Source organism: Silurus meridionalis, chromosome 6, assembly GCF_014805685.1.
Source record: "Silurus meridionalis isolate SWU-2019-XX chromosome 6, ASM1480568v1, whole genome shotgun sequence".
NCBI classification, from domain to species: domain Eukaryota; kingdom Metazoa; phylum Chordata; class Actinopteri; order Siluriformes; family Siluridae; genus Silurus; species Silurus meridionalis.
This window is the reverse complement of record NC_060889.1, coordinates 18,743,470-18,761,337: the sequence shown is the minus strand read 5'-3', so window position 1 is coordinate 18,761,337 and position 17,868 is coordinate 18,743,470. Positions and strand designations below refer to the sequence as shown.

The 17,868-nt window shown below is 38.3% G+C and overlaps 1 protein-coding gene across 4 annotated transcripts in view; it reads right to left on the bottom strand.

Annotated features, from left to right (window-relative positions):
* The window catches only part of plcb3 (phospholipase C, beta 3 (phosphatidylinositol-specific)), a 59,473-nt gene extending 48,923 nt beyond the window's left edge, over window positions 1–10,550 (bottom strand). For 2 of the 4 annotated variants that reach the window (XM_046851039.1, XM_046851040.1), the window contains exon 1: window positions 9,690–10,550. In XM_046851039.1, coding sequence (XP_046706995.1) covers window positions 9,690–9,788 — 99 coding nt within the window. In that variant the 5' untranslated portion in view covers window positions 9,789–10,550. The remainder of the gene's footprint in view (window positions 1–9,689) is intronic. The other 2 variants (XM_046851042.1, XM_046851041.1) reach the window with 2 other exon arrangements.
* Window positions 10,551–17,868: the final 7,318 nt, after the last annotated feature.

Genomic DNA, 17,868 nt, shown 5'->3' with positions numbered 1-17,868 from the left:
TATCCACAAAATACTGTTTGAAACAACTACATTCATTATTTGTCAAACATACATTACATACATCACAGTAAAATTCTTCGCAAATTCCAGCTTTAGAAACCTGGGGTTGGAGCACAGGCTCAGCCATGAGACAGTGCTGCTGGTGCAGAACAGTTTAAGGGTCTTGCTAACAGCCAGTGGCAGTTTTTTTGCCAGTGGCAACCTTCTTATCAGTAGCACTCAGCCTTATGCATTTAGCCACCAAAGGCCCACACATAGGAGAAATGAGCAGAGGGCATAAAGTTCAGCTTCTGCATGTATCTGTGAGGTGGTTGTGCTGCAGAACACCTCAAAAGTGAATTGTGCAAAGGAGTTACAAAGCACTGCTTCAGAAAGCCTCAAAGCAAAGCTGTGCCAGAAAGGCACAAAGCATGTACAGGATATACCACAAACGAGTCATCAAAGGGCCTTACAGATCAGCTGCACTAGGGAACTGCAAACAAGAGGCTAGGAGCACATTTTAATTGCTCAGGAAAGCAAAAAAAAACGTGTGTAAATACATTTATCACAATATTTGCCTAATATTAGTCTCCTCAATATGGAAACACTACATGAAGAGTCATTGCCCAGTTCAGCTTAAGACATTATTGTGGCTACATAAATCAGTTAATAAGTACTGCATATACACAGACATCAGTACCGTTTCTCTCATTTCACATGGGATAGATAGAAATCTAGAACTCTGGCTTTACATCTTTGAGGAGGTGTCTATGGTTTTCTACTTTTTACATCTCAGATGTTCAGTGGTCAAAAGACATGAAATTCTAACCAAGTTCTGAGTTAAGTAAAATGCAGTATCAATCCGAATGATCATTAAAAGCACATTTTTTAACATTCGGAACAACATATTTGCAAAGCTGTAGCACAAAAGTCTTTCCTAAGATGAGCGAAACCAGCAGAAGCCATGTTTGCATGCAGAGCAAACTCTTTCATGTTTCATTCTTTGTAAAGCCTGGGGAAAGCCATACCACATAAAATACCACATCTTTGGGACATATGTGCATATTGTGTAATGTACGTTATGCAGTGTGTACGTCTGTCCTCACCATAAACAGGATGTGTGGAGGACAAGGTAAACACTTCACAAAGCCAGAGTGTAAGAGGGGTTTGAGTGAATGGGAAACATGAGAGTGAGAAGTGAAGCGAATGAGACAGGAGAGGCAGGAGGTTACTGTAATTAAGCTTGTCTGCTTCGCAGCGCTCAGGACAGTGAAGTCATGTCCAGTCAGGGTTAACCAAAACCTACGATGTGAAAAATAAAAATACAGCTTGTATTGATCTATCTAGAAAAAGCTTAACTGAGTTCAGCACTACAAACTAGACTAGAACAAGCATTAGTATGTGCACTGCATGTCATAACAAAATGATGTATTTTACAACTTTCGCAAACAACATTATATTTAATTGTAACCTATGTAAACCAGAAATTAAAATGTCGATGTCCGCATCAGCGGATATGATACAGCAAAGGAAAGTTTTATTATTCATATAATTTAGAGATGTACTTCTCTTAGTGTAGCTAGCTACTTCATGAATTTTACGTTACAGTTACAAAGTAGCCTCCACAGCATGTGTCTGTAACTGGCACACCTGTTTAACTGGTCAGGTCACATGCCAGCGAGCTGAGAACTTAGACCTGTCCCAAAATTCACAGGACAAAGTCCAACATTGCTCTCACAAGTCTAAACCCAATATCCATATTCCGGTAGCAAGAGCATTTATTTATTTATTTTGCTCATAATTTTCTGGGTGGGCAAATTGTAATTAAGCAAAATTTCTAACAAAACTACAATTTCAGCCCTAATTATAATTTTTTTTAATTAGATTCCATTCATTTCTTTTAGATCCATAATGTTGTAAACTGGAGAAAGAAATCAGACCCACCCAGTGCACAACGATAAGTGTAGGTGGAGTCCAATCAGAAGCGGTTAATGGTCAGGAAAAGGAAATGCCATTATAACATTCTTTTGTTTTAATAACAAGTTCAGGCTAAATCAACTATGGTCTCTAGTTTTTTTTCAAAATTATAATGTACAATGTGCTCCACTAATATTGGCACCCCTGGTGAATACAAGTAAAGAATGCTGTCTTTATTTTAGTAACCTTTTTTTTTTTTAGTTAAATAAACAAATTCTGCTCTGGTAGATATCATGATTTTGCAAACTCAACACATTGATTTAAAAAAAAAAAAAAAAAAAAAAAAACATATACAGGTGGCAAATATTGGCACACCTATTGAGTCATATATATATATATATATATATATATATATATATATATATATATATATATATATATATATATATATAAAATATATCTGTATTTTTACTGATATTTTACTATTTTAGCACACTTGGGAGAAAAGGAAACGGTCGTTTTCATGTTTAACCATGACTTTCTGTTTAACAGGGGGAGAAACATGAGAAACATAGCGGTGATGTTCGGCAGTGAGTGTGGTGAGCTTTACAAAACGAGAAGATTGAATATTAAAAAGTCAGCCTGGATTGTTATAAAACAACCTAAAAGAGGATGTGTGTTTATATGGTCTCTCTGCACTGGGAAAAGGATGGTGAAAGTGGCTGAAAATGTACCACACATACATTCAACAAAGGCATTTTCGTCCTAATGTTGTAGAAAAAAAATTAACAAAAGATTTTTATTAAAAAAACTTTGATTACATTTATTAAGGGTGCCAATGTTAGTGGAGGGCACTGTATGTATTCAATTATAATCCCTTTATTTTTTGTTAAAAGCTTAAAAACCTCCTTCACGAAGCAGGTATTGACTATGAAACTCTGTTCACACAGCCAGTTTATAGCATCACACCTTTTTCATTAGCTCTTTTCTAATCAGTCTGCTTATTATACACACTGCTGCTGATTTACGGCAGGCTAAACCCGATGCGCTGCTCGTGCTGTCCTTTACATCAAGGCTATTAAACCATATTTATTTAGCTGCATGGGGCCCAGATGAGAGAGGTTTATTGCATTTTCCTTAAAAAGCAGCTTTGCGTTCATCCTATTCCAAAAGCCTTTAAAATTCTATCTATGTACCTGATGGAAACCTTTCACCTGATCTGTGGCTTGCACACATTACTGCCTGTATGAATAAAGACTAATTCCCAGAAGGAATCTGCTACTAAGCATATACATCCCAGCATCCCCGCATTTTTTCAATGCCTTTAGTGTCTGTTACGCAAACACACACAAACACACACACAAATAAGAACAGCAAGTCAAAACAGGTAGTTACACAGTAAGAAGGCAGGTGTGTATAAAAAAGGTGTTATTTCATACAAACGTAACACTTTCACTTTTCATTAGTGTTTGCTGCATTACCCTCTTTTTCTCTGCTAATACAGAAAGCTGTGACAGGCAGTTAGAAGTCTGATGTATTACTAAATATTCCCCAGATCTTTCCCTATCCGGTCATAGGCCCATACCAGTGTAGATTGTGAACGACATAACCCAGGCCTCATTTATTTATTTTTCTTTACCATTGTGAGAAACTGTACAAATAATATGTTGGTTTATCGCTAGCAGTATCACTATCAAAATTTAGCAGAAAAATAAGCCTCTACAATAAATTATACAGACACATTCTTAGATAAAACTCGTAAGTAACTGGACATCGGCAAGAACTTTACACGCACAACACTGAGTTCAGATAGAGCTAATCCAAGATCAACCAAAAAAGCCAAAAAGCGAGAAAGAGAGAGATAAAGGCAGGAAAGATAATCAAGGGAATAAAAAAAAAGACAGGGACATACTAAATCTGTAAGCATGGGCAAAAAAAGGACGAAATGGTGAGAAAAAGAAATACAAGAAGAATGAAACATGAGGTTAAAGAAAGATAAAGCAAGAGACATGGGAAAGAAAGACGTACGGGGAGAGATAACCAGAGACCAAAAGAGACATGAGGAGAGACATGAGGAGAGACAAGCCCACTGTGAGAGAAGGAAATGGAGAAAAAACCTTGGGAAAGAAAGAGATATACTTGGAGAGATACTAGAAAAACAAGACATAGAATGAGAAAGATATATGGGGTAAGAGAGCTACACAGAGGTACACAAGAAACATGGGGAGAGAGAGCGATGCTGAGAAAGAGAGACACAGGAAGAAAAGACAGAGGGACAGACAGAAATGTTTTGGCTCTGGATGTAATCTGGATCAGGAAGTTATTTGGAGAGAAATGTACACATGCACACACAAACAAGGCAGGCTCATAAACACGGAGGGGTTCTGTGTAAAAAGCCGTCACAACTGCAGCTTTGCTACACTTGTGAGCAGTATAAACTAGTCAGAATATCAATTTTGGAGGATCTTCAATATGGTTGCTGAAGCACATATATACAACAGTTAAATGTTTATACACAATAAACAGATTAACAAAAGATCTCTAGTCCAGAATAATCAAATTTGCTGATACTTTAAGTGCTCGTATCGTTATGTGTCTTTATCATCCGTTATTAAACTCCTGCAATAGGAAAAGCGACAATACTAATACAGCACATTTCCTGTCTTTAGTTGTCTTGCTCTCCCACTATCCCTGACGCAACTCTTCCACTGTTTCTTTAGTCCCAGCTCTTTTGTATGAAACGTCGTTGTTTCACACACAGCTCTTACATCAGTCTCTCATTCGCCCTCACACGCCTCTTCTGACTCATTGTCACTTCATTTCAAGGCGCAAGAGAAAAGGTCTCATCTTGTCTCTTACAGTTTTACACAGTTAATCACAACCCTAAACACTTCCTGCAAATTCCCTCAGAGGACACAGAGGAGTGTGACTCGTGAATATTGCAGAGTCAGCAGACTTTTTTTTTTTTTCCTGGGCCCACAGATGGTTTAGTTCCGGACACTTTGTTGAGAACAGAGAACTTTACTGCAAACCGAAGACTACAGGAGAAATAAAACAACAAAAACCTGCAATATCAGTAACTGCTGTAAACCTAAGGGCGATTACGGCAAATCCAGAGCCTTTCCCGGCAGAACACTTGGTGAAAAGCCAAAGAATTCACTCTGGCACTTCATTGCAAAAAAAAGTCAAAATATTCAGTAGCCTACTATATTATTATACACTATATGGACCAGATTTTGTAGGCACCTGATCACAAATTGGTATGTGCTTTTTGATTATCCCATACCACATTTAACCCCCACATGCTGCTATTATAACCTCAACACTTCTGGGAAGATGTTACACTTCATTTTGGAGGGTGCTTGTGGAGATTTGTGTTCCTTCAGCCACAGGGGTGTTAGTAAAGTCAGGTACTGATGTAGGGTGAGGAGCTCTGGGGAGCAGTCAGCGGGTATGATCTTAAAGGTGTTTATTAGGGTTGATGTCAGAGCTCTATAGCTTCCACTCAAGATCTTTCACTCAAATCCATGTAAGCGATATCTTTATGGGCCTTGTGCACAGGAACACAGTCATGCTGGAACACGTTTGGGTTTCATAAGTGAAGATTGAATGCAACCATAAATAAGGAAATCATATACTATGTCTGGTTTATGTATTTTGGAGTTACAGATGTATTGTGTGTATACAAAATAAGACATTTAATGACAATTTACTGAACATGTGCAATATAAAATTTTGTGAATTTTGTATGCCTTTCCAGTTCAGTCCTTATTCTTACATCCATTGTTACACTCTCAGCTATTTATTTATCATTGTCCATGCCTGCGAAGATAAAAAACCTTTCCGCTTAAGTCATATAAATTATATTATATTGTACCCCAATCTTACAGTGTTGTGTGTTTATCTAAATATAAAAGATATTCAATTGTAAAAAACTGCCACAATGGCGTATGCTGACAGTCAACATCCTCAAAATTCAAAACAAAACCCACAAGTGATCATGCGTTTAAAAAGAAAAAAAAAACCCACATCATCTTGATGATATTGTATCCGATGGTGCAGAAGCACATTAGGCAATTACTGCGATATGGAAATGTAATCTGACTGCATTCCCATTACACCCAAACATTCACCATAACAAGAGTAATTCAAGGCGTGTACCCATTAGCTTGTGAATCCATTAGCCTGCATCTGTCTATCCTATTTAATGTTCAAACAGCTGGATGTAAGTGTGAAGAATGTGCTTGTGTGTGCGTTGTGTTTAGAGTCTGTCCCATTCTGGAGCATACAATATATACACACACTACAAACTTTCTTTCGGCTTCTCCCGTTAGGGGTCGCCACAGCGGATCCTCCGCACGTTTGATTTGGCACATGTTTTTACGCTGGATGCCCTTCCTAACGCAACCCTCCCCAATTTATCCGGGCTTGGGACCGGCACTGAGAGTGGCTGGGGATGGTTCCCTGACCGGGAATCAAACCCGGGTCGCAGCGGTGGGAGCGCTGCATCTTAACCACTAGACCACCAGGGGACCTTACAATATATACACACACTAATTTCAGTTAAACATATACTGAAGCTAAACATATCAAATAACGTGCTAAATTTAATCTTTTGAGATGTCATCCTATAACCATGTATCTGTTCTGACTTTTCTTGCCATTGGTGTCATTCGAATCGCTTGTCCTCAAAGTCGTCACTCAAAAATCAAAAGCAGTTGTCACTCAAACCAGTTTAGAAAAGCAAAACAGCCAACTAGGGTTATGTTGCAAATCACAACACATTGTTGAAATGCATTAACCGTATCCTATTTTATCCATCATAGTGAATCCATAGCCTGTGCGAGGAACACTGGGCATGAAGTAGGAATACACTTTCTATGAGACACCTAGTAGCCAGTTGACCTACCGGAATATTTTTGGCAAGTGGGAAGAAACTGGAGAACGGGAAGAAACCCACACAGACACATATAAAGCTCTAAAAACAGCAGCTCAGGCTTAGGCTCAGATCAGGGGCCCTTGAGGAATAAAGTACTAATGCTACCATCTGCACCACAGTGCTGTCCCTTACATTATATTCTAAATAGTACATACAATTCTACTTTCGTTGCTTCATGAAATGCACTATTTTATTCATACAGCAACCATTTAGGACAATAGCATGTGGTTTGGAATGTAGCCTAGCTAGCTATAATTGCCTCTCCCCCAGACTATATGGCATCTTCAGCATAAGTGCCTGGTATTCTTTAACATCAATCAGAATGTGGAATAACAGGTGAGCCACAGAAATAATGTCACTGCCATTCAACCTCCTGAAAATTCTACCAGAGTTCAGATTTTGAAATACGGAAATAGTATTCATCCCAGGTATTAAAATATTTGGACTAGTAAACATATAGTGCTTTGTGTGTTGAAAAACATATAAATAATATATATAAAAATATAACTAATATAGCGCCTTTAGTGTACCATGTACATGCTTTACATAAATCACCGTGTAGTACTAAATCTCTGTGTATCAGAAATCATTTTTTAGTAATCCTTGTGCAGTAGTCAAATAAGAGAAGCTTCATCCATCTGTAATAAATAAATTGCTAATGCACACACAATTGATATTTGGATGAGTAAACATCATACCAGACTGCAGCCTGTAAGGTTCATTTACAATTGCGATCACTGTCTAATAAAAAGCGCTGCGGTACAGTGACTAATCCACATCCAAATCTATGAAGACCCTTTAGATGTAACCTGCATGCTTTGTACAGGTTGTGTTTGGTGAGATCAGTTTAGTACCCTTGGAGTAGGCAAAATGAGCACAGGTTGTTAAAATAACAATGGAAACGTGAATCGTGGATCTGAAATCGTCATGCAAAATATGTATCTGTCTAATACATAAAAACACATACAAAAAAACACCGTTACAGACATTGCAAATACATTACGGCGAGCCATTCATGAACAATCGCGGCTTGTACAGTTAATTATTAATGAGACACTGGTCTGATGAGATGTACAAACTCTGCAGTTCAACAACTTCTTACACAATCATGTCCTAATAATGGCTTCCTTCATATCAACCACAATATCAGTGACTGGCAGTGGTTACAACACTTTTAGAGGACCATAAAAAGCTAAACAGAGGCTTTAAATCACCTGAACACATTCTGAAAAATTCAGCCAAAGCCTCCATATATGGAACACACACATTTTTACACTTTTATATTTACAATTTTAGAGATTTAGCAGTCACTGTTATAGAGAATGAGTTACAATAATCTCATTTATACAACTGAGTCTCTGAGGGTTGAGGGACTTATTAAAGGGCCCAACAGTGTTAACTTGGTGGTACTGGGATTTAAACGTACAAGCTTTCATTCATAAGTTGCCTACTGAGCTACCAGAGTAACCGAGTAACAGGTAAAACAGGTAAAGAGGAAAATAAATTGGGTGAGAGGTCTAATTATACTAAGGATAATATTTTTTGATAGATTATATTGACTCTTAAGTAAAGTAAACATTAAGTAAGGCTAAGCTTCGTTATTAAAATTGGACAAAAATGTAAAAATAGATTAAAAATAAATGACAAAAATTAAATAAAAACCACAGAATAACTTAATGTGATAAATTGAGTAACAGTTTTAAAATTTCTAATAGACTTTTTCCTCCATCCTCCATCAAGAAGGTTTATTCATTCCCCTATTCATTATTATTAACTGCTTAATCTGGATCAGGATGGAGGTGGATCTAGATCCTGTTCCGATAACTCCAGGTCTAAGAAATACAACACTGATGGGAAAAAAGTCAGTCTCAGGGTGGTACGCACACTCCCATTCACAAATTTGACCTCATCCAATCCATCTATGGGCATGTTTTTGTCATATGGAAGGAAACTGGAGAACCTGGAGAATTCCTGGGTTATGTGAATGTGAAACTTTATACAGAAAGTAACCCGAGGTCAGGCTCGAACCCAGAACTGCAGAGCTGTGAGGTGACACCAGCATGCTGTCATGTTTGTGCATCATGTTATGAAAAGTAATTTTCATTGTTGGACACAAAAAAAGTTTTCTACTAGATCACGTATGGTCACCAGACGCTAAAGCGAGAAGTGAAACCATGTCTTGACAGGAGGTAATGAATTGTAATTAACGCTTCAACAGTAATGCAGACTCTTTTTTTTTGTTTACATTTCTGTCAATATTTGGCATAGACAAACAGAATAATGCTGTTGGTGCAAAGTTAGAAAAGATTAGGGCTTCCACACCTTCTAAATATCTGAGAATCACAGATTGTCAAAGTGTTGTCTAACTTTTTTTTGGATATTGCACCAAGATAAGTTGTTAAATATTTATTTATTTATTTTAGATGGGGCTATCATTTTAGGATTTGTCGTTTGTCGCGCTTGAGTTCAAACAAACAAACAAAACAACAAACAAACAAACAAACAAACAAACAAACAAACAAACAAACAAACAAACCAAAACAGTCGCGCGACGGATACTGAAAAGTGCCCAAGCACTGTGTCATGTATTGTGTTGTGTATGGAGGTAAAACAAACAAATAAACAAAAACAACCCTGCATGTTAGAGGAACTTGTTGGACAGGAATTCGTGTTTGGCTCATTAGCACTCGGCTGTCAGTCACGCGCTGCCAGTTACCCCCATAAAGAACTGCTCCAAGTTACATGCCTTCATCCGGGACCCTGAATGCAGCACTTCACTTCACTTCACTTCACTTCACTTCAGGAGGCACACAGTGAACCCGTGAACCCATGCACAGACACGTTCTCCGCTTACCTCGTCCCATTTGATAAACTTGCTTCCCGCTTTGAGCGTTTCGTGCACCGAGACCGGTTTGAGCTGGAGCGCGTGCACTCCCGGTTTCGCCCCGGCCATGGCTGCAACAACAGCCTTGTCCTCCGGTCCACAGTCCAGGCACACACTCTTCCTCAATCGGGTACCCCCTTCCTCTCCACACACACACACACACACACGCGCGCGCGCACGCTTCTCAGTGTGGAACCTGATGCGAGTTTCCGACTCCGGTGATGACCGCGCGAACTTCAGAGAGAGACCGAGAGCAGGGAGAAACACACACTGGAGGCTCGAGCGCGCGCGTGCGAAAGTCGCTTAGCTTCTGAGTCACACATTAACGAGCAGGCGAACTCGTTACACTGTGTTACACGGTGTTACACTCGGTTACAGTTTACGACTCCATATGCTCGTTTCATTGCACTTTGTATTGCGCGTTTCCTTCCCGTCCACGTCCTCCTGCTTCTTCCTCTATCCTCCGAGCAAACTTTCACTCGACTCCGATGCGCCCGGTGAAGAAGTGTCCTTCCTTTTCCTTCATGTTGTCTTTCTGTTCTTCAAGTGAACGACGGAGAGACAGAGGGAGCGAGTGGGTGAGTGAGTGAAGGGCAGGGAATGAGAGAGAGAGAGACAGACAGACAGGGGGAGGTGAGGAAGTGTGTGAGAAAAGCGAACAGACGAGGGAGTGCTGCTTTTCTTTCTCCTTCCCTTCTTTTCCTTGTCTTCTTTCTCCTATCGTTTACACTTTGTCACTGCTACTTTCCTTTTCTCTTCTCTTCTAGAGGCGGGTTCTCCTCCATGGCGGAACACTGACGGGTAAAACAGACTGATTTAAACACACTCAACCCGGCCACACACACACACACACACACACACACACACACTCTCTCTCTCTCTCTCTTCACTAGTCTGTCATTGAATATTGTCCTGCAATCAAGGCAGGTCTATAAACTTCTCACGGGAGAAAGAGACTCAAGAGAATTCCTGAAATATTTCACGTCATTGCCTTCCTCCCTATAAAGTCCCCCAGACTAAGGGGCTCTGTATTAGTTTGAACAAGAACACGTTTCACTTCAGTGGCTTCAATCCACCAAAAAAAAAAAAAAAAAAGCAGGTAGCAGGTATCAACACTAGGGTACACAATATCTATGTACATGGATGTGGTCTCACACGTGCACACATTTATGTCAATTCCCATTTATTGTAAGTTCAACCATATGCAATTGGTACAGTGAAAAGAGACAAAGACTACTGCGCTCCAGGACCACCGTCCTACATAAACCACCACAGAGCTACCAGAGTCTACACAGGAATATCCTTCACCAGTCTCAAAGCATATCACTCAGCTCACGTGTCATTTCTGATAACCAAGGATGATAAAGTCATGAAAAATCAAAAGGTGATTGCTAAATGCGTGCTGAAGTTGCAGACTGTTGATAATGAAACCGACCTTCAGACATGGACTTGTTCTGCACCAGGACCAAAGTTGTAAAAATATAGACACCACCAATGATCTAATAATAAAAACCATCCATATTCTTTCATCTAAACCAGTAACCATGATCAAAACTACACAGAAAAGTGTACCTAAATGTACAAATGCTTCAAACAGGGCAGCAGCAACGTTGCTCTGAACATTGGTAAGAACTGATTTTGTACCTTAGGACCACAGTTGTCACCTTAACGATCATTCCCTGTACCTTACAGCGTACTTTCGTTTCAAGTGTACCTTTATGTACAGAAACAATCCCCCTATTTTTCTGTGTGTATATTGATCTCAACACATATCACACTTTCCCCAATATGATACAGAGCTCTGGGTTTGGTCCAATATCTGATAAAAGATCCAATCAGAGACGTGTTGAAATACTCCCTAGTAGCTGATTCTCTGCATGCATTTGCTGGCAAATTGTGCATGGCATAATGCAAAACCCATGGAAGCATGTTTTAAAAGATGTGTCCTGAGGTGATATACTAGATTTCTGGGATGTCCTACGGAATATATATATATATATATATATATATATATATATATATATATATATATATATATATATATATATATAAATTTGTTTCAGGAATAAAATATACACCATTTTGAAAAGAGAAAGACAGAGACAGGGAAATCCGACTGATTTTGAACCAATATCAAACCCGAGCCAAAATGTCCAGCTGAAGCAATAATACAAACATCAGAACAATGACAAATAAAACAAAGCAACACCTGGTCAAGTAGCCATGATGCATGTATAATACAGTAGCTTCAGTGGTTATGAAACACACAGCTATGGCAGCAGAACAAAGATGAACATTTTACTACATTGTCTATAATTAATTATTGATTTCAGAATACCTTTATTGTCATGATACAAAACTAGACATGAGTCCGTGAGTGTATGGAGAAACCAGTTTGGACTTTTTCCTGTACTCTTAAACATATATATAATCAGCCATCCCACCCTTTCTATCTGTTATGTATTACTTGTTTTTTAGGGGTCCTTGTTGTAATAATTTAAACGCTAATCCCTGCATCACTGATTGCCGGCTATTGACTCTTTGTGCAAGACACTCAATGCTTAGATACTCAGCTGTAACTCAAACATGTGGAGTTTAAAAATCTGAAGCGAAAGTCAGCACAATAGGTTGGGGTTGCTGCCTTACAGCTCTAAGGTATGATCCAGAGCTCAGGTTTCTGTGCATGGGTAGGTTTCTTTCCATTACCAAAGCATTCCAGCAGGCTGGCTATTCTAAATGGCCCTTAGGTGTGAAGGAGTGTGCAAATGTGTATTTGACGCTGTGATGGTGGCATAAAGACCTGCATTCTTACACCTCATACATATGAATGATCTTTAGGTTGCTCCTTATTCTTGGCATTTGAAAGCATTAGGCAGTCTTACATAACTTCCTAAGAAGAATAGATATAGTCTGACTTCTCGCTGTATTTGAAGACGCCGTGGAAAAGAAACTAGAGAGTAATTTTAAACATTTCGTCTTTTATATGCTAAATTGGGAAACTGCCTCTGAACATAAACATGGCCGTGTATTCCGTTTAACTCGGAATCAAACTCTCCTCATAAACAAGTGCAGATTGTAATGAGATAAAGTGATGTAGATGATGTGCAGGTCTTCTCTCTCTCTCTCTCTCTCTCTCTCTCTCTCTCTCTCATTGTAATATCTTATGCTAAACATGGTCCACCTGAAATTCCTAAAACATCTAGGCCAGTTTGTTAGCCCACAGTCTCTTTATGCTTCTGAAATCTTACCTCATGATTTTAAAGTTTGTGCTCAAGAGAATGCACCTGTAAATGCCAGCCCTTTTTCTCCACATTTCCACAACAGGTGTTCCTTTCCCAGTGAAATGTCTGCATTTATTCACACAGGTGCTGCCCGGTGAGAGAACTAGCTGCATTGGATCGTATTTCAGAGAATACACTATACTTGTGTTTCTGTTGTGTCATATTGCACTTGTGTTAAAGAATCAGAGCTCTGGACTAGGGGAACGTACAGACGATAAAAAGACAAACTGTACTGACAGGTAATGAAAAGAGAATAAAGAGGTGAGTATAGATAATTAAATAGTGCTTTGTGTGTGTGTGTGTGTGTGTGTGTGTGTGTGTGTGTGCTCCCCATTACTCAAATCAGACTATTTCTGACAGTATGCCAAAGACTTACAGAGAGACATTGTATTAGAGCACAGAGAAACCTTAAGGGGCAAACTTGGAAAGACAGACAGACACACACACACACACACACACACACACACACACACACAGTGTCTTTACCAGTTCCTCTGCTATCTGAAATGATAAGTTAATAATAGGAACCAGCACTACTCAAAATCTGAACTTTTTTTTTCGTCGTCCATCCTCCTTACAATCCTCTTTTCATTTCATTTCCCTCCGTGTTTTCCTTTCTTCATAACAAAGTCCTGACTCAGTCCCAGCAGCAGAGTGAGGTTGATCACATTACTCTGCAGAAAGCAGAAATGTGCTGGCCGGCAGCTCTGAAAAGCTTCAAAAGCCTCATTGTTGAATCCTCAGGATTCTCACAGCTTTATCTGCAGGCCTTGTCCAAAATCTTGAGAGTACACTGGCGCCACCTAGTGCAGAAACACACACAGGAATAAATGCTGAATGTACAGTACAGAAGTACAATTTAAATGCGAGGGTGTAGCAGTAATTAAGGCAGTATCTTTCGTATGCTTTAAACGGCTTGAGTCTATTTAGTTACATTAATTACAGTAATATAAAAAGGTTAATTGCTCAAACAGGGGGCCAGTTAAATAGGAAAACAGAACATGCTACATAAGCTTGCAGTGCAAATGTGCTATTTTTGGGTGAAATATACACAAAACACAACCGTTTCAAACTTCTTTTTAATAAATAGACATTTGACAAAGACATTTATTCATCAGGTTTGTATTCCCTCACTAGAATCCCTCATTTCATTAATATACAACTCCACTTTTACTGCTGTTGAGGTAAAATATATATATATATATATATATATATATATATATATATATATATATATATATATATATAGGGCATTCCACAATGTATGTACAGATTTTCTCAGAAGACTATACATTGTTCTAAACGGTGAGGAATAAACTAATGATAATGTTTAGGGTCTAATTTTGGAATCTCTGCACTGATAGACATGCACTTGGGTTCTCCATCCTATTTGCCTGCCTCTACACAAAGCCCACTACTGTGAGTGGACAGTGTTCACACCATTGATATTAGCAAATAACAAGTAAAATAATTACTCATTTGTCTAGAGTTTTGTTCTTAAACTCTCTGAAATGTTTCAGTTGTGCAAAGCATTAGCTGCCTGTGTGTCTGGTCTTCTAAAATCCTGCAGGAAAAGCGAATCGTTATATTTTTTGAGTATACGTTTGGTATAGAAAAAACCCTACCTCATGCACCTATATCCACACGCAGATCAACTCAACGCAAAAGGCAATGAATGCATACTGAAATGTTATTATAAAATATTTTCTCCTCTTTTGCTCCTCTTCAGGGTCAAATGTGAAGAATTAATGTGAAGATATTTCTTTGCTGAGTAATGTGGTAACCTAGATTTAATGAAGCTTATGGAGATGAGGAAATTGAGGAGCTCAAAACGTCTGGATGTAATGATAAAACCAGAACACAGGAAAACAAACATTGATTAGACCTTGGCAGTTTGTAGGTTGTAGTGTTGATTTTATGAAGGATTTCTATTGTAACTATTGGGGTTTTGAGCTGAAGGTCATGTTCTGGCAGTCGGTGTGAGTCTGTTTGTTCTCAGTGGTTCTTCAATTGATAATTGAAAGTGATAGCTGTAAGAAGAGATGGAAACTAGAGATGTTTCTAGTATGTTTTCTGATATTGCCTTCATTCCTTATTGCTTCTTTCAGCTGCATTTACAGAAATGATCAGTGATCTGAGGACATGTATTTTTTCCTCCATATGCAAATCAATGCAAATGCAGAAAAAAAAGAATTTCCAGTCCTTAATATTTCCTCATTGTTAGCTGTTAGCAATTCCCACCCATTTTGCAACTCCCTTATCACGTGTGCCAATTTGGGAAGGGTGAAGGCTAACACATGCTTCCTCCACAACATGTTTGGACAGCGAATACATCTTTTCCAGCTGACATTGCCAGAAGAATGCACTCTGTGGGGAATGATGCATGCCAAATTCTCTTCATGTGACTAAGTATCTCAGATCAAGACAGGAGAAATAGTAAGCTCTCCGTCCTACATAATTAAAGTATGACCTTCATCAGACCCGGGTGTAGAGTCCTGGCTTTGGATGGACCCCATGGCAATGCTGGAACAAATCGTACTAGCTGATTTTTTACAGTTAACAGCGAATAAACAGATGTAAGTTGTTTCCAGTCGTTCTGTGGTTCTGCTGACTTCTGTATTTCTGACTCGATCTTTTGAGCCCCTTTTATTCTCTCCGGCTTCAGTCAAATTAAACTAATCAATCTAATCTCATATTCTTCACAATAACAAACACACCCTATGTCCTCTTTACATCTCTCCCTTTCTCAAAATTGTTTACTCATTATAAGAATAACTGTATTATAGTAATGGACCAGATATATAGCATATATAAGACAATGACTTCCTGTTAAACCCCTTTCAAAGCCACAGCTCGCAATTACTGTGCATTAGTGGTGAAACACTATGGAGAATTCTGGGTAAAACAACACCTAACAACTGGATATTATGTTTTCAATAAAGCAACTTTTTTTACTTTTTGTTTTAAAAAGTAAATGTCAGTGCTTTAAACTGCTTTAAAAGATTGCTTTATTTCTTTGTCTTTTTTAAAAGACTTGTTTGTCCTACATTTAATGAGTTACATGGTGTTGAAGTATAGAAAAGAAGCCATGCTGGTTCATTAGGCAGATGTGATAGCTCCGTGGTTAAGGCATAGGTATACGGGTCACAATTCCCCACAAGGTTGTGTGTTCAAATCCCAGCATTGCCAAGGTAAAGTTTTTATTTCTCTTTTAAAATATAATAGTAAGTCGACTTTGTGACATTAAACTGTAAATCGATTTGATAATTAAAAAGACCTGTTTAAAAGATTGCTTTATTTCTTTGTCTTATTTGAAAGACTTGTTTGGCCTTCTTTTAATATGAGTTACATAGTGTTGAAGTATGGAAAAGAAGCCATGTTGGTTCATTAGGCATATTGACTGCTTGCAAAGACCGGATAGGATAGCTCAGTGGGTAAGGCATTGGTTTACCGATCAGCAGTTGCCCATAAGGTTGTGGGTTCAAACCCTGGCACTGCCAATGTAATAATTTAATTTCTTTTTTGAAATCTAATAGTTTATCTACTTTGGGACATTAAACTGTAAATCTATTTGATAATTAAAGAGACATGTTTAGTATGGAGAGGATAGCTCAATGGGTTAAGGCATTGGTTTATCTCTTAGCGGGTCCCCACAAGGTTGTCGGTTCAAGCCCCGACACAGCCAAGGTAGCAATTTTATTTCGTTTTTGAAATCTAATAGTTTGTCTACTTTGTGACATTAAACTGTTAATCTATTTGATAATTAAAAAGACCTGTTTAAAAGATTGCTTTATTTCTTTGTCTTTTTTGAAAGACTTGTTTGGCCTTCTTTTAATATGAGTTACATGGTTGGTTCATTAGGCTTCTTTAAATATGAGTTACATGGTGTTGAAGTATGGAAAAGAAGCCATGTTGGTTCATTAGGCTTATTGACTGCTTCTTCAAGTGGGAACTGATAGCTCAATTGGTTCAGGCGTTTGTTTATCTATCTGCAGGGCCCTACAATGTTGTGGGTTACATCCCCGACACAGCCAAGGTAACAATTTAATTTCTTGTTTAAAATCTAATAGTTTGTCTACTTTGTGACATTAAACTGTAAATCTATTTGATAATTAAAGAGATGTGTTTAAAATATTGCTTTATATCTTTGTCTTTTTTGAAAGACTTGTTTGGCCTTCTTTTAATGAGTTACATGGTGTTGAAGTATGGAAAAGAAGCCATGTTGGTTCATTAGGCATATTGACTGCTTGCAAAGACAGGATAGGTTAGCTCAGTGGGTAAGGCATTGGTTTACTGCTCAGCAGTTATCCATAAGGTTGTGGGTTCAAGCCCTTGCACAGCCAATGTAATAATTTAATTTCTTTTTGAAATCTAATAGTTTATCTACTTTGGGACATTAAACTGTAAATCTATTTGATAATTAAAGAGACATGTTTAGTATGGAAATGATAGCTCAATGAGTTAAGGCGTTGGTTTATCTGTTAGCAGGTCCCCACAAGGTTGTGGGTTCAAGCCCCGACACAGCCAAGGTAGCAATTTTATTTCGTTTTTGAAATCTAATAGTTTGTCTACTTTGTGACATTAAACTGTGAATCTATTTGATAATTAAAAAGACCTGTTTAAAAGATTGCTTTATTTCTTTGTCTTAATTGAAAGACTTGTTTGGCCTTCTTTTAATATGAGTTACATGGTTGGTTCATTAGGCTTCTTTTAATATGAGTTACATGGTGTTGAAGTATGGAAAAGAAGCCATGTTGGTTCATTAGGCTTATTGACTGCTTCTTCAAGTGGGAACTGATAGCTCAATTGGTTCAGGCGTTTGTTTATCTATCTGCAGGGCCCTACAATGTTGTGGGTTACATCCCCGA